Source organism: Ranitomeya variabilis, chromosome 2 (genome assembly GCF_051348905.1).
Source record: "Ranitomeya variabilis isolate aRanVar5 chromosome 2, aRanVar5.hap1, whole genome shotgun sequence".
Classification (NCBI taxonomy): domain Eukaryota; kingdom Metazoa; phylum Chordata; class Amphibia; order Anura; family Dendrobatidae; genus Ranitomeya; species Ranitomeya variabilis.
The window spans coordinates 723,614,844-723,638,838 of record NC_135233.1 but is presented as its reverse complement, the minus strand read 5'-3'; the positions used below and the strand labels follow the sequence as shown (position 1 = coordinate 723,638,838).

Genomic DNA, 23,995 nt, shown 5'->3' with positions numbered 1-23,995 from the left:
ACCTTTCCCGGCACCTGTGCTCTGCAGTACTTTGGTCTGCCACACCCATCGGACTGGACTGCCCCCCGGGTGAGAATAATAATAACTTATTTTTCTTATCTTCAGGTCGGATCTGGGGCTTATCTACAGCATTATAGAATGCTGTTGATAAGCCCTGAAAGGTGGTGGCTGTATCTTATGTTGGCCAAAACAGCTGACAGGTTCCCTTTAATTAAAAAAATAAACAAAAAAAAATCAATATAGTCTTGTCTAAATTGACACTTGCACATACTCTCTCCTAGCTTAGTGAACCTGTCCTTGAGTCACGCTCACCCAAAGCACAGGCAGCATGAGTCGGAGCCTGGCTGCACAATTGCTGCCAGGTATGTTTTCTCTGAAACAATCTAGTGACCATCAGGAGACTAGGTGCTGCCGGCTCTGGATTTTCCCAACACCACTCAATGTGATTGACTGGTTTTTCCTCCATGTACAAATGGGAGAAACCTCTCAATCGCCTTGAGCGAAGTGCAGAGAAGACGGCCAGGGGCTGCAAACTATATTTTCTCCAAAAATGCCAAAGTGTTTCAGAGAAAAATATACCTTGCTGCAAGTGTGCAGACAGGCTCTGATTCATGTTGTCTGATGGGGTCCCTGTTTTCTGACTTATTAAAATATTGAACCAAAGTTGGCAAACTGTATAAAATTCTAAAAGACCAATGCGGGCCCTCCTCATCAGTCTGTCCTGCAGCCAATCGCTTGCCTCAGCCATGCACGGCCATATAGCCTATACAGGTCCTTCTCAAAAAATTAGCATATAGTGTTAAATTTCATTATTTACCATAATGTAATGATTACAATTAAACTTTCATATATTATAGATTCATTATCCACCAACTGAAATTTGTCAGGTCTTTTATTGTTTTAATACTGATGATTTTGGCATACAACTCCTGATAACCCAAAAAACCTGTCTCAATAAATTAGCATATTTCACCCGGCCAATCAAATAAGTGTTTTTTAATAACAAACAAAAAAACCATCAAATAATAATGTTCAGTTATGCACTCAATATTTTGTCGGGAATCCTTTGGCAGAAATGACTGCTTCAATGCGGCGTGGCATGGAGGCAATCAGCCTGTGACACTGCTGAGATGTTATGGAGGCCCAGGATGCTTCAATAGCGGCCTTAAGCTCATCCAGAGTGTTGGGTCTTGCGTCTCTCAACTTTCTCTTCACAATATCCCACAGATTCTCTATGGGGTTCAGGTCAGGAGAGTTGGCAGGCCAATTGAGCACAGTAATACCATTGTCAGTAAACCATTTACCAGTGGTTTTGGCACTGTGAGCAGGTGCCAGGTCGTGCTGAAAAATGAAATCTTCATCTCCATAAAGCATTTCAGCCGATGGAAGCATGAAATGCTCCAAAATCTCCTGATAGCTAGCTGCATTGACCCTGCCCTTGATGAAACACAGTGGACCAACACCAGCAGCTGACATGGCACCCCACACCATCACTGACTGTGGGTACTTGACACTGGACTTCAGGCATTTTGGCATTTCCTTCTCCCCAGTCTTCCTCCAGACTCTGGCACCTTGATTTCCGAATGACATGCAAAATTTGCTTTCATCAGAAAAAAGTACTTGGGACCACTTAGCAACAGTCCAGTGCTGCTTCTCTGTAGCCCAGGTCAGGCGCTTCTGCCGCTGTTTATGGTTCAAAAGTGGCTTTACCTGGGGAATGCGGCACCTGTAGCCCATTTTCTGCACACGCCTGTGCACGGTGGCTCTGGATGTTTCCACACCAGACTCAGTCCACTGCTTCCTCAGGTTCCCCAAGGTCTGGAATCGGTCCTTCTCCACAATCTTCCTCAGGGTCCGGTCACCTCTTCTCGTTGTACAGCGTTTTCTGCCACATTGTTTCCTTCCAACAGACTTACCATTGAGGTGCCTTGATACAGCACTCTGGGAACAGCCGATTTGTTGAGAAATTTCTTTCTGGGTTTTACCCTCTTGCTTGAGGGTGTCAATGATGGCCTTCTTGACATCTGTCAGGTCGCTAGTCTTACCCATGATGGGGGTTTTGAGTAATGAACCAGGCAGGGAGTTTTTAAAAGCCTCAGGTATCTTTTGCATGTGTTTAGAGTTAATTAGTTGATTCCTAAGATTAGGGTAATAGGTCGTTTAGAGAACCTTTTCTTGATATGCTAATTTATTGAAACAGGTTTTTTGGGTTATCAGGAGTTGTATGCCAAAATCATCAGTATTAAAACAATAAAAGACCTGACAAATTTCAGTTGGTGGATAATGAATCTATAATATATGAAAGTTTAATTGTAATCATTACATTATGGTAAATAATGAAATTTAACATTATATGCTAATTTTTTGAGAAGGACCTGTATATTAAAATTGCTCTAGCCTTTAGTAAGCGATGACAGACTAGGTGGCGAAAAGTTGTTTTCATTTTATTGATGTCAAAAAGCGATTCTTGACTCTTCACACCTAACGATGTATACACTTGTCCAATGTAGATGTTCAAACCATGCACAAGTGATTGTTTCACTTGTTTTCAGGCGATATCAACCCTTCTTTGCCAATGTTGTCAATCAAGAAAGCAGAGGGTAGAGATGGATGCAAAACCAGTATGTGGTACGGTGCCCTGAACTACGGTCTGTGCTTGGTTTGATCAGTCATTTTGTGCTGACAGATTCCCTGTAACAACCAGGATTTATACCAAATTATTTACTTGTGCTGATTGATTGTAATGCATTTGAGCCACAGACTGTTTTGCTGCTGATTTGCAAACAGATGATTGAATAGGCTTGTAACTATTGCAGCAAAGCCTCAGCAGTGAGATGCATTGGATTGCCAGGAAGAGGAATTGTGATGTCAAACCTTAAGTTCTTGTGAGATAAGATCTAAAAATGTGCTTGTTTCTGTTGTAGCTACCGTACTCAATTTTTTTTAAAGACACATCTATGCACAGAGACGTAAGTGCTTGAAATACTTCACAGGTCATTATTGTTTTCCTCATTACTTGGATATGTTCGATCTGCAGCGTATCCTGTATACAAGCGGACGGAGTGAAGCTAAAGTTTTCCATTTAGAAGTCATAAGCAATATATGTATAGAAGAGCCTTTTGCAGGTCCAGGTGGCTTGAAAGAAAAGAGCTGGTAAGAGATAAAAGGGATAAGATAACCTAAAGGTTAAAATCATACAAACATGAAGCTGCCCATACACATGAGAACAATTGTTGGAACAACCATGTGCCACATGGTTTCCCAACACCACCATCCACAAGAGTGGATGTTTATGTGTTTTCAATGGGGAGAGAGGAGAATGTGGCTGCCAGGACTCCTTTTGGCAGTGGCCTATTTTCCCTGAAATCAGAAGGATAGAAATAGAAATGCCAATAACTCCTCTTTCCCAATTATGTACAAGCCTCTATATATCGCAGGATGGATGACCAAGTCCCACTGGAACGCTGAGACAGTTTCCATGTAATGTGCAGAGGAGTCTAAAGCAAAATAGGAAATTATTCTAATGTTGAGTAACCTTAAATGGAACCTGTCCTTCCCCAAACACTGTTAATCTGCAAGGTTACTGGCATTACAATGCTATTTGGCCGTCTTACTGAAAGCGCAGCAGCTAGGAAAAAATGAGCGGCAGTAAGCACACCCCGGTACTTTGACCACTCGCGCTGCACACATGCGCTGCAGAGCGATCTATTAAGTTCCATGGTGTCCTTACACTCGCCAATCACTGCATTTCGAGTGTTGACTGAAGGGTCTCTGGGGCCACCTCTGTGACTGAAAGCCGGTGGCTTCTAGGAGGAATGAAGTTAATTTTAGTGGTGTGGTGACTGGACAGCTTTGTCTGCTATTAACCATATATCTGCAGGTTCATGGCATTTAGGGACATGACCGGTTCTCTTTAATCTATAGTCTACACAGTGGTCTCCAGATGTGGTGCGTTTCCAACTTTAAGCCTTCTAGCTGTGGGGACAATGCTGGAATTTGTAGTTTTTTGAAACCTAGAGCGTTAATATGAGAGCTCGTCTGAAATGTAAGGCCTGTCTAAAAGCACCCACGTTCTTCAATTTTCCTTTTACGCTGAAATATTTTTTTAACCTGTACATATTAAAAACCTTCCTGTCATAGTATATGCCTTACCTGATGCTTGCAAGAATGTTTAGCCAGTGGGGATCCTTCTTTCATGCTGAAATTCTGAATAATCCAAAGCATTTCACAATTAGTTAGCCCCGGTTTGCAATGTGATGTTTTGTGAATTTAAATGATTCCCTTTTTACCAATAGCTTATTTTTAATGGTTCTCTCTAATAATAGTGACAAAAGGGAACTACAGACTCCATGTTGGCTCCTTTCTGTGCGGCTAAATAGGAGCTGAACAAAGAGTGCTAAATAAGTAACCCCCCTACAGATGCCCCGCTGATCCGTATAAAACAAGTTTCCTTAATTCTGTCACATGGCTAACTTCCTTTTTTTTTTTTATTGGTGCAGTTATGCAGCCCACAGCTTCCGCCGGACACCGTTATAATTATCAAACGTGTCCTTTTTTAATTAAATCAAAATGAGGACTTTTAATGATAAATGTTATCTCTGCAGAACCTTTTCTAATAAAGTTTATATGGGAGCGCAGGGTCAATACACACCTTCAGCTTTTCTACGTTTAATGGAAAATGATCGTTTAAGGTTCTGGAGTTTTCCTCTTCCATCAGCTGCTATGTGGTGATTACCTAACTAGACTTTTGCACCAGTGAAAGTCGGTTGATCATATTGGTGGCCACTCAGCTTTTATAAGAAACTTGCTTCATTCACATAGTTGTATGAATGGTAGGAGAATAGTTAGGCAAAATTTATAGTGAGCTCCTTTGGAGGAAAGCAAGGTAGTCTTTAATTGCAAGAAATCCATCCTGTTGTTTTTAAAGGGAACCTGTCACCCCCAAAATCGATGGTGAGGTAAGCTCACCGGCATCAGGGGCTTATCTACTGCATTCTGTGATGCTGTAGATAAGCCACCGATGTTACCTGAAAGAGGAGAAAAAGAGGTTAGATTATACTCACCTGGGGGCGGTCCCGCTCCGATGGGCGTCTCAGGTCCGGTACAGCGCCTCCCATCTTCATTCCATGACGTCCTCTTCTGATCTTCATGCCGCGGCTCCGGCGCAGGCGTACTTTCTGTCCTGTTGAGGGCAGAGCAAAGTACTGCAGTGCGCAGGCACCGGGAAAGGTCAGAGAGGCCCAGCACCTGCGCACTGCAGTACTTTGCTCTGCCCTCAACAGGACAGATAAAGTACGCCTGCGCCGGAGCTGCGGCATGAAGATCAGAAGAGGACGTCATGGAATGAAGATAGAAGGCGCCGGAGCGGACCTGAGACACCCATCGGACAGGACCACAGCGGGACCGCCCCTGGGTGAGTATAATCTAACCTCTTTTTCTCCTTTCAGGTAACATCGGGGGCTTATCTACAGCATTACAGAATGCAGTAGATAAGCCCCTGATGACGGTGAGCTTACCTCATCATCGATTTTGGGGGTGACAGGTTCCCTTTAAGGAATATGACCCCACCTTAGGCATGACATATAAAGCCTTATTCAGACATACATATTACATCTATATACTGGTGCTTCTCACAAAATTAGAATATTATCAAAAAGTTAATTTGTCAGTTCTTAGATACAAAAAGTGAAACTCTTAAATTATGTAGAGTCATTACAAACAGAGTGATCTATTTCAAGTGTTTATTTCTGTTAATGTTGATGATTATGGCTTACAGCCAATGAAAACCCTAAAAGTCATTATCTCAGTAAATTAGAATACTTTATAACACCAGCTTGAAAAATTAATTTAAAATGCGACCTGTTGGCCTACTGAAATGTATGATCAGTAAATGCACTCAATACTTGCTCGGGGCTCCTTTTTGCATCAATTACTGCATCAGTGCAGCGTGGCATGGAGGCGATCAGCCTGTAGCACTGCTGAGGTGTTATGGAAGCCCAGATTGCTTTGATAGCAGCCTTCAGCTCATCTGCATTGTTGAGTCTTTGGGGTTAAGGTCAGGTGAGTTTGCTGGCCAATCAAGGACAGTGATGCTGTTGTTTTTAAACCAGGTGTTGGTACTTTTGGCAGTGTGGACAGGTGCTAAGTCCTGCTGGAGAATGAATTTTCAAACCCAAATAGCTTGTCGGCAGAGGGAAGCATGAAGTGCTCTAAAATTTCCTAGTAGACGGCTGTGCTTACTTTGGTCTTGATAAAACACAGTGGACTTACCCCAGCAGATGACATGGTTCCCCAAACCATCACTGGTTGTGGAAACTTCACACTAGACCTCAAGCAGCTTGGATTGTGCGCCTCTCCACTCTTCCTCCAGACTCTGGGACCTTGATTTCCAAATGAATCCAATCTGAAAACACCTTGGACTACTGAGCAACAGTCTTGTTCTTTTTCTCCTTGGCCCCAGGTAAGACACTTCTGGCATTGTCTACTGGTCATGAGTAGCTTGACACAAGGAATGTGACTCTAGAAGCCCATGTCCTGGATATGTCTGTTTGTGGTGGCTCTTGAGGCAATGACTCCAGCAGCAGTCCACTCCTTGTGAATCTCTCCCCAATTTTTGAATGGCCTTTTCTTAACATTCCTTTCAAGGCTGCGGTTATCCCGGTTTCTTGTGCACCCTTTTCTACCACACTTTTTTTCTTCCACTTAATTTTCCATAAATATGCTTGGATCCAGCACTCTGTGAACAGCCAGCTTCTTTAGCAATGAACTTTTGTGGCTTACCCTCCTTGTGGATGTGTCAATGACTGTCTTATGGACCTCTTTCAAGTCAGCAGTTTTCCCCATGATTGTGGAGCCTACCAAAACAGACTAAGGGACCCTTTTAAAAATTTAGGAAGCCTTTGCAGGGTTTTTTGTAAATTATTCTAATTTAATGAGATAATGACACTTGGGTTTTCATTGCCTGTGAGCCATAATCAACATTGACAGAAATAAACACTTGAAATCAATCTGTAATGACTCTATATAATGAGTTTCACTTTTTGTATTGAAGAACTGAACAGAAGACATAGCCATTATAGTTTATGGGACTGTTTGAGACTGTTCTGTAACCCCTTCCTGACATCCACTGTAAATGTTTGGCGTAGCGGGCAATGCGTTCTGGTTACCTGCCATACACAATGCACCGACTGGCTAGTGGCTGTCCTGACCGGCAGAGAGAAACGTGAAGCTGTCATGCTTGGGTCGGAAGAGCCCCCGGCCAGTCCGCACAGTGCGTTCCCATCTCTGTCAGATTTTATATGGCTGTGTGATTGCCCCCTAAAACTGGCAGATTTAATATCTAATACCCCGCAATGCAAAAGTATTGCAGGGTATTAAGCACTGAGCACGCAGGGAAGTGAAAGCTCATGTACAATAGACAGTCTAAGTAAAAAAAAAAGTGCAGAATACAGTACTAAAATAACATAAATGTTTTGCCTTTTGAAACCAATGTTTTTATGTAAACATTTAATATTTTGTCAGCCTGATCTGTAATACTGTCCCATTATTTAATTTATTTAGGAGAAAAAACTTGAAAGGTGTAGCTTTCAGAATTGGGTCACTTTTGGCAGTGATCTGCTGTTTTGGCACCTCGTGGCCTCTGCAAGTCGCACAAACTGTTATAGCCAAATATTTGCACTAAAAGCCAAATAATGTTCCTCCTTATCCTAAGTCTTGTATGTGTCCAAACAGTCGTTTGCAACCACATAAATATTGCTGCTGTTTGGAAGAAACTGCTTTATAAATTGTGCATCCATTTTCTCCTTTTACAGCTGTTAATGAAATAATTGGGGGGATCAAGCATCATAATGTGATCAACTTTTAAGAACCACTGTGGGTCCAAAATGGTCACTATACCCAGAGTTTAATTCCCTAAAATGTGCAAGTTTAAAAAAGAAAAAAAAACAACTGGTATCATGTGTGATGGGTCTCTGCGTGTTCAATCCGTGCTGGGCTCTGCAAGTGCAATGTAACATCCACAGTCTAGATTAGAGCTCCAAAAGCCAAAGCGCTTCTTCCTGTCTGTGCCCTCCCGTGTGCCCAAACAGTACATGCCGACCACATATGGGGTACTGACTAGTGTTGAGCGATACCGTCCGATACTTGAAAGTATCGGTATCGGAAAGTATCGGCCGATACCGGCAAAGTATCGGATCCAATCCGATACCGATACCCGATACCAATACAAGTCAATGGGACTCAAGTATCGGATGGTATTCCTGATGGTTCTCAGGGTCTGAAGGAGAGGAAACTCTCCTTCAGGCCCTGGGATCCATATTAATGTGTAAAAGAAAGAATTAAAATAAAAAATATTGCTATACTCACCTCTCCGACGCAGCCTGAACCTCAGCGAGGGAACCGGCAGCGTTGTTTGCTTAAAATTCGCGCTTTTCTTTCCTTACGTGAAGTCCCGGCTTGTGATTGGTCGCGTGCCGCCCATGTGGCGGCGACGCAACCAATCACAGCAAGCCGTGACGTAATTTCAGGTCATTCAGTATTTTAAAATTACGCTCCGGCTTTGTGATTGGTTGCGTCGCAGTCACATGGGCGACGCAACCAATCACAGCAAGCCGTGACGTAATTTCAGGTCCTTAAGGATTTTAAAATTACGTCCCGGCTTTGTGATTGGTTGCGTCGCAGTCACATGGGCGACGCAACCAATCACAAGCCGTGACGTCACGGGAGGCTGGACACGCGCGCATTTTAAAATGCGCGCGTGTCCAGCCTCCCGTGACGTCCCGGCTTGTGATTGGTTGACCGCGACGCAACCAATCACAAGCCGGGAGGCTGGACACGCGCGCATTTTAAAATGCGCGCGTGTCCAGCCTCCCGTGACGTCACGGCTTGTGATTGGTTGCGTCGCCCATGTGACTTCGACGCAACCAATCACAAAGCCGGAGCGTAATTTTAAAATACTGAATGACCTGAAATTACGTCACGGCTTGCTGTGATTGGTTGCGTCGCTGCCACATGGGCGGCACGCGACCAATCACAAGCCGGGACTTCACGTAAGGAAGTAAACGCGCGAATTTTAAACAAAGAACGCTGCCGCTTCCCTCTGTGAGGTCCAGGCTGCGTCGGAGAGGTGAGTATAGCAATATTTTTTATTTTAATTCTCTTTTACACATTTTTACATTAATGTTGTTTCGATACCGATTCCCGATACCACAAAAGTATCGGATCTCGGTATCGGAATTCCGATACCCGCAAGTATCGGCCTATACCCGATACTTGCGGCATCGGAATGCTCAACACTAGTACTGACATGTCCAGGAGAAATTGGTAAATTGTGGGGTGCATTGTCGCCTGCTACCCATTGTGGAAATGAAAAATATAGCTCTAAAGAAACCATTTTGAAAGAATGAAATTTACTTTAAAATGTTAAATAGGTCCATGAAAAAAATATATTTTGTAAAATACATTTGAAAAAAAAAAAAGACAAATTGTGGTTCAACTTGAAAACCACATGTCAAATTTGAAAAATAGCGCTCTCTCATGTCAAAACTGCATTTGGCTGTAAGGGGTTAAAGAAGTCCGGTTTTTCATTGAAGGCTAAAGCACTCATTCACATCAATAGGTTTGTGACAAAGTAACGTCCAGCTCATAATGTTATACAAGTGCTGTCCATTTTCACTATAAAGCCATGTTCTGTATTTGGTCAGTATTTTACCTCAGTACTTATAAGCCAAAAACCAGGAGTGGAACAATCAGAGGAAAAGTAGAATAGAAACATATGCACCACTTCTACCTTTCTCACCCGCTCCTGGTTTTGGCTTATAAATACTGATGGAAAATTCTGACCAAATACTGAATGTGGGGAGAAGCTGGCAAAATAAAAATGTCTGAGGCCAGAGTCTATAAACTGGTCCATACATTAGTGTAAACTTCTGTCAGCCTTAAGACGTGGAGTCAAGGGCAGCTGGCTATTAATGGTTCAGGTAGAAACTGCATTAAGCATTACATCACGAGATCTAACATTAAACTGAAACACAATCTCCTGCCTCACAAGCGGAAAGGGTTACTATGGTTACCAAGGTTACTGTGCCTCAGCAGAAGTTTGTAATGGATTTGCAGTATCCTCATGTAAGTCAGGATGTAGGTTCTGGACACTTTGCAATCTTATCCCCAGCTTTCCACATAAGGCTGATGTGGTTTGAAAGCTGTTCCCAAATGTAATGCATGCGGATCAAGTATTGTCTGCTGTTATAAGCATCAATGAGATCAATATGGCAGACAGCAGACACTGGAGTTATTGACTGAAAAAGTCCTGCTTAGCTTGGAGTATTTACAGTTATTGTGAACTAGATGGTGGCCCTATTCTAACGCATCAGGTATTCTAGAATATGTATGTATGTCGCACATAGCACAGCCACGTAGTATATAGCACAGACAGCCACGTAGTATATAGCACAGACAGCCACGTAGTGTATAGCACGGCCACGTAGTGTATAGCACGGCCACGTAACGGACAGCCACGCAGTGTATAGCACGGCCACGTAACGGACAGCCACGCAGTGTATAGCACGGCCACGTAACGGACAGCCGCGCAGTGTATAACACGGGCCACGCAGTGTATAACACGGGCCACGCAGTGTATAACACGGGCCACGCAGTGTATAACACGGGCCACGCAGTGTATAACACGGGCCACGCAGTGTATAAAACGGGCCACGCAGTGTATAGGCAGCATCAATAGTAAAAAGTTGGTCCGGGTTGGGGCGATACACTGGCGCTGACTGGAGGGGAGTAGGGAGGGGCCAATTCGCGGCTGGACTGAGCCTGCCACTGATTGGTTGCGGCCAGTAGGCCGCGACCAAATGAACGACGCGGGATTTCCGTTACAGACAGACAGACGGAAGTACCCTTTAGATGATTATGTAGATAGATTTGGGAACCACTACTACACTTATTTTTATTCCCCACTTGCCAAAACCCCCTGCCCCTCACCCCCAATACTCGACAGTGCCACTCACTCCCATGTGTGGACCCGCATTGAGGAAGACCTGGGAAGTAGTCACTCCATGCAAACAGTGCAAGCACTTTAACATCTAGTGTATTGTACAGCGCTGCAGAATATGTTGGCGCTATATAAAGATAATGATAATTATGTACAGTCCTTCTCAATGTTATTGGCACCCATGAAGTGTAAGTACAATATGTAGAATAGCTCCTGAAAAAAATTAATCGCATGAATGTTTTTGTTGCATAGAGCACTCATGTTAAATACAAAGGCGCAAATGATAAACAATGTAAAACAGAAAACAATGGGAGAGAAAAATAGAAAAACCTAATGCTAGCTGCGACACTGGTATTGGCAGCCATTACATTACATGAGTATGGTAACACATTTTGACTCCCCCTGTGGTAAATCACAAATGAGAATCACCTGTGATGGTTGGTGTCCATGCGACATGAATTAGCCAATAAATGATGACTTACGTGTTTTAAAAAGCCACATGGTAGGCCTTGTTGCTTTGTCATAATGGTGAAGACAAAGGAGCTGTCTGAGGATATCAGAACTACTGTTAGCAAACCCAAGACTTCCAATAAGTATAACGCCATCTCCAAAGACCTTGGTATCCCAGTTTTAACAGTGTGCAATGTTGAGAAGTTTGCCAAGTGTCAAGAACCTCCTTGGATTTGGGATAAAGAGGAAAAATGACAAAAGATGTCTTCGAAGGTTGGTGCGAATAGTGGAAAACCCACATCAAACATCCAAAGACCTGGAGGCCAGCCTGGAACAGTCTGGGGTCATGGATTCAACAAGTACCATACACAGTATGCTAAACCATGTAGAGCTTCATGGGTGAAGGCCAATGAAGAAACCATTGCTGAAGAAAAGAAATAAGAAGTACTGGTAATAACAGATCTTTACCAAAGAGTACCTTGAAAAACCAAAATACTTCTGGGAAATTATGTGGACAGATGAAATAAAAATAGAGCTTTTTGACTATGCAAAGCAAGTTTACAGACTGCACAATGAAGCTTATAAGGAACACACCACCCAACCAACAGTTATGCATGGTGGATGATTCACAATACTGTGGAGTTGCTTTGCTGCATCTGGTACTGGAGGCCTTGAGCATATCGCATGAATCATGAAATCGGAGAATTTTAGCTTAAAATGTCCTACCAAGTGCAGGAAAACTTGGTTTGGGTCAAAGATCATGGGTCTGCCAGCAAGACAATGACCCAAATCACACATCCAAAAGTACTGTACACAGGAATGGTTGAAAAAGAAAACAAATGGAGTGTTTTAAAATGGCCAGCAATGAGTACGAGTATGAGTATGAGTACGGACCTCAATCCCATTGAACATCTTTGGGATGAGCTGAAATCTGCCATTGGGAAAAAGAATCCTGCAAACATTCAAGAGCTTCAACAAACTGCAAAGGAAAAGTGGGAGAAAATACCAGCGGAGAAGTGCAAGGAGCTTATAGATGGCTACAAGAAACGATTGGAAGCAGTCATCAATACCAAAGGGTGTGCAGCCAGGTATTAATTAGGGGTGCCTTTATTGCTGCACATGCTGTTTATTGTGCGTCTTTGAAATTGCAACATGTAAGCTGAAAAACCAATGTTTTTATCGTTGGATTACTTTGGACCATTAACCCCTTTCTACCATCGGACGGAATAGTACGTCTGATGGCAGAACCCCCGCTTTGATGCGCCACCCTGTGGTCAGCGCTCATAGCAATGCTGTAATTCAGCTACATAGGAGCGATCTGAGCATCGCTCCTATGTAGCAGAGCTGGTCAGGCTATGCCAGCTTCCGGCCTCCCATGGAGGCTATTGAAGCATGGCAAAAGTTAAAATAAATAAATAAAAATAAAAGTTGAAATCACCCCCCTTTTTCCCCATTCAAAATAAAACAATAAAAAAATCAAACATACGCATATTTGGTATTGCTGCGTTCAGAATCGCCGATCTATCAATTAAAAAAACAAACAAACAAAAAAAATACAGGTTAACCTGATGGCTAAACTGCGTAGTGAGAAAAAAATTCAAAACTCCCGAATTACGTTTTTTTTTTGGTCACCGCGACATTGCATTCAAATGAAATAACAGGTAATCAAAAGAACGTATCAGCACCAAAATGGTATAGTTAAAAACATCAGCTCGGCACACAAAAAATTAAGCCCTCAACCGACCCTAGATCACGAAAAATGGAGACACTACGTGTCTCGGAAAACTGCACTTTTTTTTTATTTTTTTAAGCAAAGTTTGGAATTTTTTTTCACCACTTAGATGAAAAATAACCTACACATGTTTGGTGTCTATGAACTCATAGTGACCTGGAGAATCATAATGGCAGGTCAGTTTTAGCATTTAGTGAACCTAGCAAAAAAGCCAAACAAAAAACAAATGTGGGATTGCACTTTTTTTGCAATTTCACAGCACTTAGAATTTTTTTCCCTTTTTCTAGTACACGGCATGGTAAAACCAATGGTATCATTCAAAAGTACCACTCGTCCCGCAAAAAATAAGCCCTCCCATGGCCATATTGACAGAAATCTGAAAATGTTATGGCTCTGGGAAGGAGGGGATCGAAAAATGAAACCGCAAAACAAACAAAAAAAAGCTCAGGTCATTAAGGAGTTAACAAAAAAAAAAATCCTGAGGTTATAACTTTGATACATTCCCTATTATTGCTGAAGATATTGTACAGTCTGTGAAAAAAATGAAGGGGTGGCAATAATGCTGACCCCCACTGTTTGCATATATTTATAGCACCAACATGGTCTGCAGCGCTTTACAGACATTATCAATACTGTCCCTAGTAATTGCTCATTCACGCTTCTGATTTTTTTTTTTTCACTTACGAGAAAATGGATGGATTATTTTGATCAGAGCGTGGTCCCAGTGTCATCAGTTTTTCTCATACATGGAGAAATTAAAGGACAAAAGTTTCTTCGCCTTTGCCTTTCTGACAGTCTGTGAACATTGGACCGTGCTTGGATATCGTTGGATATCTAAGATAATGGATAATTGGGAGCACGCTCTTATATGAATCCTCGTTCGTAAATTATCTACTATAAGTGCACTCCTGGATCTGCTTAGCGTCTGGGAGGCCATCTATTGGATAAGAGAAGGTAGCGGCTTATGGCCTTGTTAGACAAGTCATCTACAATCAGGTGTACATAGGACTGATGGTTCCTGGCAATCGCCTGACTAACAAGCAAAACACTTGTTCGTCCGGTGCAATGAATTTGTAAGCACAGACTGACTGTTCAAACCAACCACAGGCACTCGATACAAGTTTGGTGGCCAAAGATTTAAATGTACCTTTCTACCTACCGGTTTCCACCCTTCTTTGGGTCTATAATGCCAGAGCTGTCAATCAGAGGGTAGGAAGGGGGTTAGAGTGGGGGAAACAAGTAGTTGGGAAGATGCACTTTATTGTTTGGCCACGGCAAGGATGCATTAAGCACTTCTTGGTTTGCACAGCCATTCTGTGGGGACACTCCCTCTTAGTAGGTGTAATAATCACTTGACGGCAGCAGATAGCTCTGTGTAAACAGGTAATGTGCTACTGACTCCGACAATATTCTATGTGCGCAGATTGATCATAATAACGATCTTTGTGTCCATAAAACGTTAGTCTGCCTTGGTATTTATGCCACTAATTGACTCCCTATTGACTTGTATTCTTTGATTGTGCTGTGTAAACCTTCCCTTATTCTCCATGTAGTCAACACATGCACGCTTGGACAACCTGTTCGTGCATATGTATGAGGTTTTTGATTAGGAAGAGTAGCCGGGAAACGGCTACAATATTGGAAGGGAATGGCCGGCTTTTCTTTAGTCCCGTGATAAAGGGTGATTCATGAATAGTTAATGTTAGTTATCCTGCGATCCGGAGCAGCTAACGTAGGATGGAATAAGATCGGTGGAGGGCCACATATTATATAACCAATTTATCAGGCGTCATTTGGGACAGGTGTTGTTCCTTATCTGAGTTCATGGGTTTGTGGGCAAAAGAAACCGGTTACGGTTACAAAGCACAAGTTATCAGAAGTAATGATCGATAAATTCTATAAAATCACATTTTTTTTTTTTCCAGTGATTGGAACATTTCAAATTTTTCTTACACATTTTAACATGAGCATTTTAACATGAGATATTTTTATACCAGAAGAATTCTTAAAGAAAACCTTTTTAAAAACACCCACATGGGGATTGTGGCAAACATAAGGGCAAAAATCCATGGTGATGAGAATTTCAACTAATCGTGTAAATTACAGCGTTATGCACATGGCTGAATTATGGCTAAAATCGCACATCAATTTCTATCTTTACGTAAGTGCAAAAAGGAATTTTTTTTTCGTCGTGTTATTTACGTTGTCTTGATGATCATCCGTTTTGGGGATTTTTTTTGTCTCATGGACAGGAGACATAGATCCATTTTTTAAAACTGATGTCTGTATGAATCAATGAAACTGTCTGTGTCAGTGTGGTGTCTGAGGTAATAATGGCCAGCACCCAGATGTGGAAATATAGCCTTTATCTCTGCATCCTATGGAGCTGGAATAGGGAAGCCACCTTATTGAACATGTGTACCTGTCTAATTTCATACAGATTTTTTTTTTTTTATGTCACTGTCCACTTGGAAAAAAATCCTGAAGCCTTTTTAGAGCAGTGATAATACCTAGAAGCATTGCTGACTTACAGTGCCCACTGAGCGCCGTATTATGGCTCTTTACAGATCTGCAGGGGACTAATATGGCCTCGTTCAGATGTCCATATTACACGTATGTGTCGTATCTGTTTTCTATCACAGATACCACTTGCACCTATTCTAATATCTGGGACTGTTCACATGTCCCGTTTTTCAAGGACTGTGTGTGTGCAAAACTTAGAGATATGTCTATTTTTCTCTGGTATCGCGGGTGATAAGTGAATGTATGAAAAACACGTACAGCATCAGTGTGCTGCCCATATTGAACATTGCAAAGTGTTCAGGAAGCTTTGTCATTATCCATCTGTTTAAAAATGGCACTCGGACCGTACACTGACCACACACTTACGGTAATAACGGACACATGGCCCATACACTGACCACACACTGACGGTAATAACGGACACATGGCCCATACACTGACCACACACTGACGGTAATAACGGACACATGGCCCATACACTGACCACACACTGACGGTAATAACTGACACATGGCCCATACACTGACCACACACTGACGGTAATAACGGACACATGGACCGTACACTGACCACACACTGACGGTAATAACGGGCACATGGACCGTATACTGACCACACACTGACGGTAATAACGGACACGTGGACCGTACACTGACCACACACTGATGGTAATAACGGACACGTGGACCGTACACTGACCACACACTGATGGTAATAACGGACACGTGGACCGTACACTGACCACACACTGATGGTAACGGACACGTGGACCGTACACTGACCACACACTGATGGTAATAACGGACATGTGGACTGTACACTGACCACACACTGATGGTAATAACGGACACGTGGACTGTACACTGACCACACACTGATGGTAATAACGGACACGTGGACCGTACACTGACCACACACTGATGGTAACGGACACGTGGACCGTACACTGACCACACACTGATGGTAATAACGGACACGTGGACTGTACACTGACCACACACTGATGGTAATAACGGACACGTGGACTGTACACTGACCACACACTGATGGTAATAACGGACACGTGGACCGTACACTGACCACACACTGATGGTAACGGACACGTGGACCGTACACTGACCACACACTGATGGTAATAACGGACACGTGGACTGTACACTGACCACACACTGATGGTAATAACGGACACGTGGACTGTACACTGACCACACACTGATGGTAATAACGGACACGTGGACTGTACACTGACCACACACTGATGGTAATAACGGACACGTGGACTGTACACTGACCACACACTGATGGTAATAACGGACACGTGGACTGTACACTGACCACACACTGATGGTAATAACGGACACGTGGACTGTACACTGACCACACACTGATGGTAATAACGGACACGTGGACTGTACACTGACCACACACTGATGGTAATAACGGACACGTGGACTGTACACTGACCACACACTGATGGTAATAACCGAAATCAGTACCATTGTCTTCACCTACGTTTTTAAACACGGACGTGTGAATGAAGCCTAAGGCTGTATGGTGGCACCCAGTGGTTTCTATGGTTCGTTATGCCCTATTTACACTGCTTCTTAGCAGTGACTTGCGGTCCTGTCATTTGTTATTGATGATCCTGAGATTCTGCAGAGTAATGAATTTATAAGAGTCTTGCACAACAAAATATCTTAAAAGTACCTTTTGATGTTTTTTAACCTCATTTCCCTTTTTTCCTACACAGATGATGAAATTTGCCTGGGATAATTATAAGCGAAATGCATGGGGATTAAATGAGCTGAAACCTATCCAAAAACAAGGGCATTCAAGTAATTTATTTGGTAAGTAAATTCCACTGTAGAAAGTTAATGCAGTATTTTCAGAATGAGCAGTGGTGACCGGCGTTTTTACATATTATAATGATACATACAAGCCTAAAATTCCATAACCAGCTTGTTAACTGGGCTTAGATTTTTTTTCTCTAATCTGTTTTTAGTGGGGGGGTTTTTTATACATGTTTGTTTTGCTGTTTTGTTTTTTTTTTGTTTTTTTGGCTTTTCCATCTGCTGTTTGATAATTTAGTGATAAAGAACAGCACAGGCTGTAGTTTTTCAAAAATACCACTGACATAAACCTTAGACTATGTTCACATGTTGCATTTTTTGCTGCTGTTTTTATACAAGTTGAAAGCTGCTTTTTACAGTACCAGCAAAAGCTGAGATTTCAGAAACTCGTGCACACTTTTTTTTTTTTTTTTCCCGACTGACTTGGAAAACTGCTGTTTTTATAGCCACAGTATAACACTACTGTAATAAAATGACACTTCTAATACGCAGCAAAAAGAAACCCAAAACACAGCAATACCTGTTTTTTGTATGCAGTTTTGCCTGCAGAAAAAAGGTTAAAAAAGCAAGGTGTGAACATAGCCTTAGGGACCTAGAAGTCAGATCGGATTTTGGGTGCTGATTTAGCAGAGTAAACACCACTCCACTGAAAAGACCGTGCAAACGTTGCAGCAAGGCCACGTGGTGGTGGTATCTCCGCACCGCAGAATCGGTTATCAGCAGATCCTGTCAAAATTCCGTGTCCTCCAACTCGAATCCCCAGTCTCTAGCACCAGTTTTACGGAAGAAATAAGAGCTAGGTTTAATAAGCGAATATGCCCTTTAGTACCGTTGTTAGTCTTCCATTATGAGACATGGGAGTTGAAATGTCATTTGTCACGGAGTGATTAGAAGCCTCAAGTTCAGGTGGGAGAACGAGAAATAAAGCCCTTTCCCCCAAGTACTCCTCCATACACGCACATTAGGATTGGATCTAAAAGGCAGCAAAGTACGATATTTTTCATACTTTTAATATCACCACGTAATGAAATATTATGTCTGCAAGTTTTTATTTTCATACCAGGAGAGCAAATAAAAATCCGGAGTTTACGCTCTCAGTAACCTTTAAAAGTCTGTAAAATATGTACCGTAATTACTTTCTGCGAGTATTGGAGTTTCTGCAGATTTATGAAGGCTTTTCCCACCACACAATGGAGAACTTTCATCCGTCAGTGTTCTGGAAAGTCATGTTACTGAAGCACTCACTGAATCATTGACATAACAGGAAGTGATCACTGTTTGCAGATGTCTCTTCATGTTTACTGTTCCTTTGCCCTGAGGTTTTTTACTGGGAACACAACTTCATGTTTTCCTTATAGAAGGAGCACATCTTGGCTCTACCAGTGTGACACATTCGAAGGCTTTATAAAATCTGCAAGAAAACCCTCCTGAAGTTTTCCACTTGCAGGTGCACAGCTTATCCGATTAATACCACGCTCAGTGATTACATTTCTCGCACTTGTTTTTCAATCATGACATGTTCGTGTGCTCTTCATAGACCTTGCGTGAGACTAAGCGATGGAGGATACGCTAAACCGCTAGTTACAGTAGCTAGAACACCATTCCCTGACCCTGTATATTGTCATAAGGCATGCATATGCAAACTGGATACAATCGGCTCTGGGTACTGATATTATGTAGATACTACGATGCACGGACACACCAAGCTGACTCGGCATAGAACAAAAAATATAATCCAGCACCAACAAACAATGAAACTCCATTCCATAAATGGCTTAAATGCTTAGTAACTGGAGTAGTTTGAAATCCAGCACGTTTTGCGATCTATAGAATGTTTTGTAATGAAGTTTGAATAAAGTAATTATTTTCTTTTTAACTTTTCTGTAGGCGCTGGATTGTAGTTTTCTGTATTGTGATAGATCTATATAGCCTTATGCCCATGCTTTATTATGTCAGCTTATATGGCGCCATTAATTCCGCAGCCCTTTACAGACATTATCATCTCTGTCCCCATTGTGGCACAATATCAATTCCCCCAGTATGTTTTTGAAGTGTGGGAGGAAAGCAGAGAACCTTGAGGAAACCCATACAAATGGGGAGAACATACAAACGCCTCGTTCTTGGTGTGATCTGAATCCAGAACGCTGATCCTGCAAAGCAACCGTACTCATAATTGAAGGAGCCGCCATGCTGCCTATGGTGGCATTTATTTTGTAATTCCCTGTGTATAAAGCTTTCTCCACTGAAAATGAAATGTAACACTCAACACAGCATTGTACAGCAGCACAAGGAGGCACCTATAGCTCTGCAATAGAGTTAAACAGAACTTAAAGGGAATGAGTAAAAAAAGTTTTTCTGGTGTTTGGAATTGAATGGTGTACTTCTTTTCCTTTTATAATTTTTTAACTTTGGCCTACTATTTTTACTTGCTGGTATGAGTGTCAGAGCACAACACTTACACACAGCAAATCCAGCAGCCCCAAGGTATAGGAGGTGGCGCTATTTTACTGTAGCCTGGAACCTCTAGAACTCTTCTAAAAGAGTCGAGCAGCAATTAATCATTTGTTTTTTTGTTTTTCCAACTTTTGGTTATTGCTGACTTTTCATCAAAATGGAACTATACGATTTCATGGAGTTTACACACAACCCCAAATTCCTTTTTTCTCTGACTTTAACTGGTTTTGTGACTGCTCAGCTGGAAAAATTGCACGTCTTGCAACATGTTGCAAAAATACACCAAAATAACTGGCATACATAAAACCACCTTTTTGGGAACCTTGAAGAGTTGCACCAAATTGAGACTTTTTTTTTAGAAAAGTCACGTTTCAAGAATCTGAAACCTCAAAAGGCAGCATAGAAAAAGGGGCAAATCATTTGGTGAATTTGTCAAAAATCAAGTATGACTGAGGTATTCATGGTAAAACAAACTAGTGGAAATGCAATGATGAATCGGGCCCTCCGTGTGCACATACCCTAAACAGAATGCTGATCAGTGGACATAACGGAAAGGGAAGGAATTATTGGCAATATATTAGTGAGTAAAATAAATACCACACTTTAAAGTATATACATTTTTTTATAGATTGCTACTGATATGCTCTACTTTTACTATTCTCTTAGGGATGTTTCTTAATTTCTCAAACTTGTGTACCGCCGCAGGGTGATGAACATGTCACTAAATCACCCGCGATACTCTGTGCATACCCGAGCACCCTAGTCAACCCGAGTTAATAGCACTTGCACTCACTAGTTGTAACTTTATGTAAGTTAAGGGTCTCTGCACAGACCGGTGGCGCGATACATCTGTCGGTGAACTTTCACTCATGGGTGGTCTTTTCAATGCTTGTCTTCACAGGCAGACCAAAGCAAACTATGTGAATTGCGCTTTGTACGCTACAGTAGTCATTGCACATAGGCTGGCGTAGTTCTCGGCAGTGCGATTCCTGTTTACACAGGACAATGCACAACAGAAACAATATAATTATTTTTTGTGCTGCACAAAAGATAACTTCACCCGATGAACAAGCGTTTTGCGAATTCATCGGGAATTCAGCAACCTGTTTACACGGTAAGATTGTGAAACAAGCGCTTTCAGCAACACCCATTTACTATTATGTAGTGTAAATGCCTTTTTAAGATGTGACTTTCTTTTGAAAAGCAGATTTACTTTTAAACGGAATCTGTCAATGAGATTTAACCCCATAACTATATATGTGCATGTAGCTCTTACTGACAAATAACTTTACCTGGCCCGTCCATTTATTCATTACTGAGAAATCAGTGTTTGAATTGATATGCCAATGAGGTTGTAGAGCTATTTGTGCGTTCACTCCAGATCTATTCTCTGCCCAACGCCTCCCAGAAACTGTCTAGTTAAAAGTAGTGATGAGCGAAGATGCTCAGATAATGTTATCCTAGTATCTTTGGCGTGCTCGAATAATATGTTCAGGTCCCCGCGGCTGCATGATTCACAGCCTTTTGTTAGGCAATCCCCGCTGTCTAACAGCCACGGGAACTCTAACATATTATTCAAGCACGCCAAAGATACTCGGATAACACCCGAGCGTGTTCAGATAACACCTTATTGCTCATCACAAGTTAAAGCATTGCTAGACATGTCTTTTCAAAAAGCTACAAATGTATATAACAATAGTTGGGGTGTGAAATCCTGCTGAGAGATTCCCTTTTACGGTCTGTGAACATTGTTGTCTATCCGCTCTATAAGCAAAATAATGATCTTTACTAATAATGGGGTAATCTCCATTCTCTTGTTCCCTGCAGTTGTACTGCTCTAATTGCTTGGGTGTAATGTGTATACTTCATAACTGAATTGTTACATGATGCTTGTTGCTGCTTATGGGGACTCTGGACTTATAGGGCTCTTAACTGTACACTGAAGTGTTTGTAAAGTATTTTTTCTTGCTTGTTAGTAATTGTACAGATTGGTGTGTGTGTGTGTGTGTGTGTGTGTGTGTGGGGCATAATGTGCATGTTAAAGGGAACCTGTCACCAGTTTTGTCCTGTGTCAATTAAAACTATGACCTTAATCAACGCCTGTGCTGCAGTCCATCAATGGATTATAACCCCCTGAATCAAAGAATACCAATTTTGATCCAGATCTTACCCAACGCATCTTTGCCTTAATTTATAATTCCACCGACTCGTTTAATGCCAAACACCTTGATGTATCAGAACAGTAGAGCTGACAAACATGGAGAGGGGCTCACTGCCTTGCCTTCTAAGGCCTCTTTCACACTTCAGTCTTTTGGCGTCAGTCTGAAACCGCCATATTCCTCAAATAGCGGATCCGCCTTTTTTTTTTTTTTGGCGGATTCGCTATTTTCCCTAAGACTTGCATTAGCGACGGATTGTGGCGGATGGTCGTCCGTTCCATCCGCCATGTGACGGATCCGTCGAGATTTGGCGGACGTCATCTAGACATTGACGGACATTATAAAGTTTTTTGTCTGCGCCGAAATGGCGGTTCGCGACGGATCCGTCACGTCCACCATTCCATAGAATGGCCGCCTATGGGCGACGGATCCGTCGCGACCGTCATTTCAGCGGATCCGTCGCCCCAATCCGCTTTTTCAACTGCGCATGCTCCAAAAAGTAGATACTTTTCCCAGACAACCCCCAAGTAACGTATCAGTCAAAAAAACGGATCCGTTAGAACAGTTTTCTCAACCATTGTGACGGATCCGTCACTATGTCAGAGCAGACGGACGCCAAACAACTGAAGTGTGAAAGAAGCCTAAAGGTACCGTCACACTAAGCGACGCTGCAGCGATACAGACAACGATGCCGATCGCTGCAGCGTCGCTGTTTGGTCGCTGGGGAGCTGTCACACAGACCGCTCTCCAGCGAGCAACGATGCCGAGGTCCCTGGGTAACCAGGGTAAACATCGGGTTGCTAAGCGCAGGGCCGCGCTTAGTAACCCGATGTTTACCCTGGTTACCGGTGTAAAATGTAAAAAAACAAACACTACATACTCACCTTCGCGTCCCCCGGCGTCCGCTTCCTGCACTGACTGAGTGCCGGCCCTAACAGCAGAGCGGTGACGTCACCGCTGTGCTGTGCTTTCACTTTACGGCCGGCGCTCAGTCAGTGTGGGAAGCGGACGGCGGGGGACGCGAAGGTGAGTATGTACTGTTTGTTTTTTTTACATTTTACACTGGTAACCAGGGTAAACATCTGGTTACTAAGCCGCGGCCCTGCGCTTAGTAACCCGATATTTACCCTGGTTACCATTGTAAAACATCGCTGGTATTGTTGCTTTTGCTGTCAAACACAACGATACACGGCGATCTGACGACCAAATAAAGTTCTGAACTTTAATCACCGACCAGCGATATCACAGCAGGATCCTGATCGCTGCTGCGTGTCAAACACAACGATATCGCTATCCAGGACGCTGCAACGTCACGGATCGCTAGCGATATCGTTTAGTGTGACGGTACCTTTAGCTGCTTGATTACAAAAGGAGTCAATTACTGCTTGAATACAGAGTGACCCTTGAGAAATTCCTTGCCTATCAAATAATAAGTTATTGGGGACAGCGAGCCTGTGTCCTTTGGGTAATTGAGTCTCAAGTGGCTGTTCTTAAAGGCTTAATGGTCTAGAATGGAGGCCAAGGAAGGTGCAGAGTAAGGACATGCACCTCTACTCACTTTCTATAAAAACCTCTGGTTTTACATTGGTGTCAGTCAATGTTCCAGAATTTAACCTAGGAGTGACTTCTTTAGTTTTCATCTGCTATTTGAGTATTTCAAATTTCTTTTTTATCTTTAGAATTGTAAAAAGAAATCACTTTAGCCTCGGTTTTATTGGACGCTACAATATTTTATTAGTATCCATGTTACTAGCATATCTTAATTCTTAACTATGTGCTGTCCTGTTTGCTCGTATTGTAACAATTTCAGCAGGGTTTTAAATGTGTATCC

General features: G+C 42.4%; 1 protein-coding gene across 1 annotated transcript in view; it reads left to right on the top strand.

Moving 5' to 3' along the window:
* The window catches only part of MAN1A1 (mannosidase alpha class 1A member 1), a 248,095-nt gene that overhangs the window by 62,257 nt on the left and 161,843 nt on the right, over nt 1–23,995 (top strand). Inside the window, exon 2 of the mRNA XM_077289550.1 lies at nt 17,452–17,548. Within this exon, the coding sequence (XP_077145665.1) occupies nt 17,452–17,548 (97 nt within the window). The remainder of the gene's footprint in view (nt 1–17,451; nt 17,549–23,995) is intronic.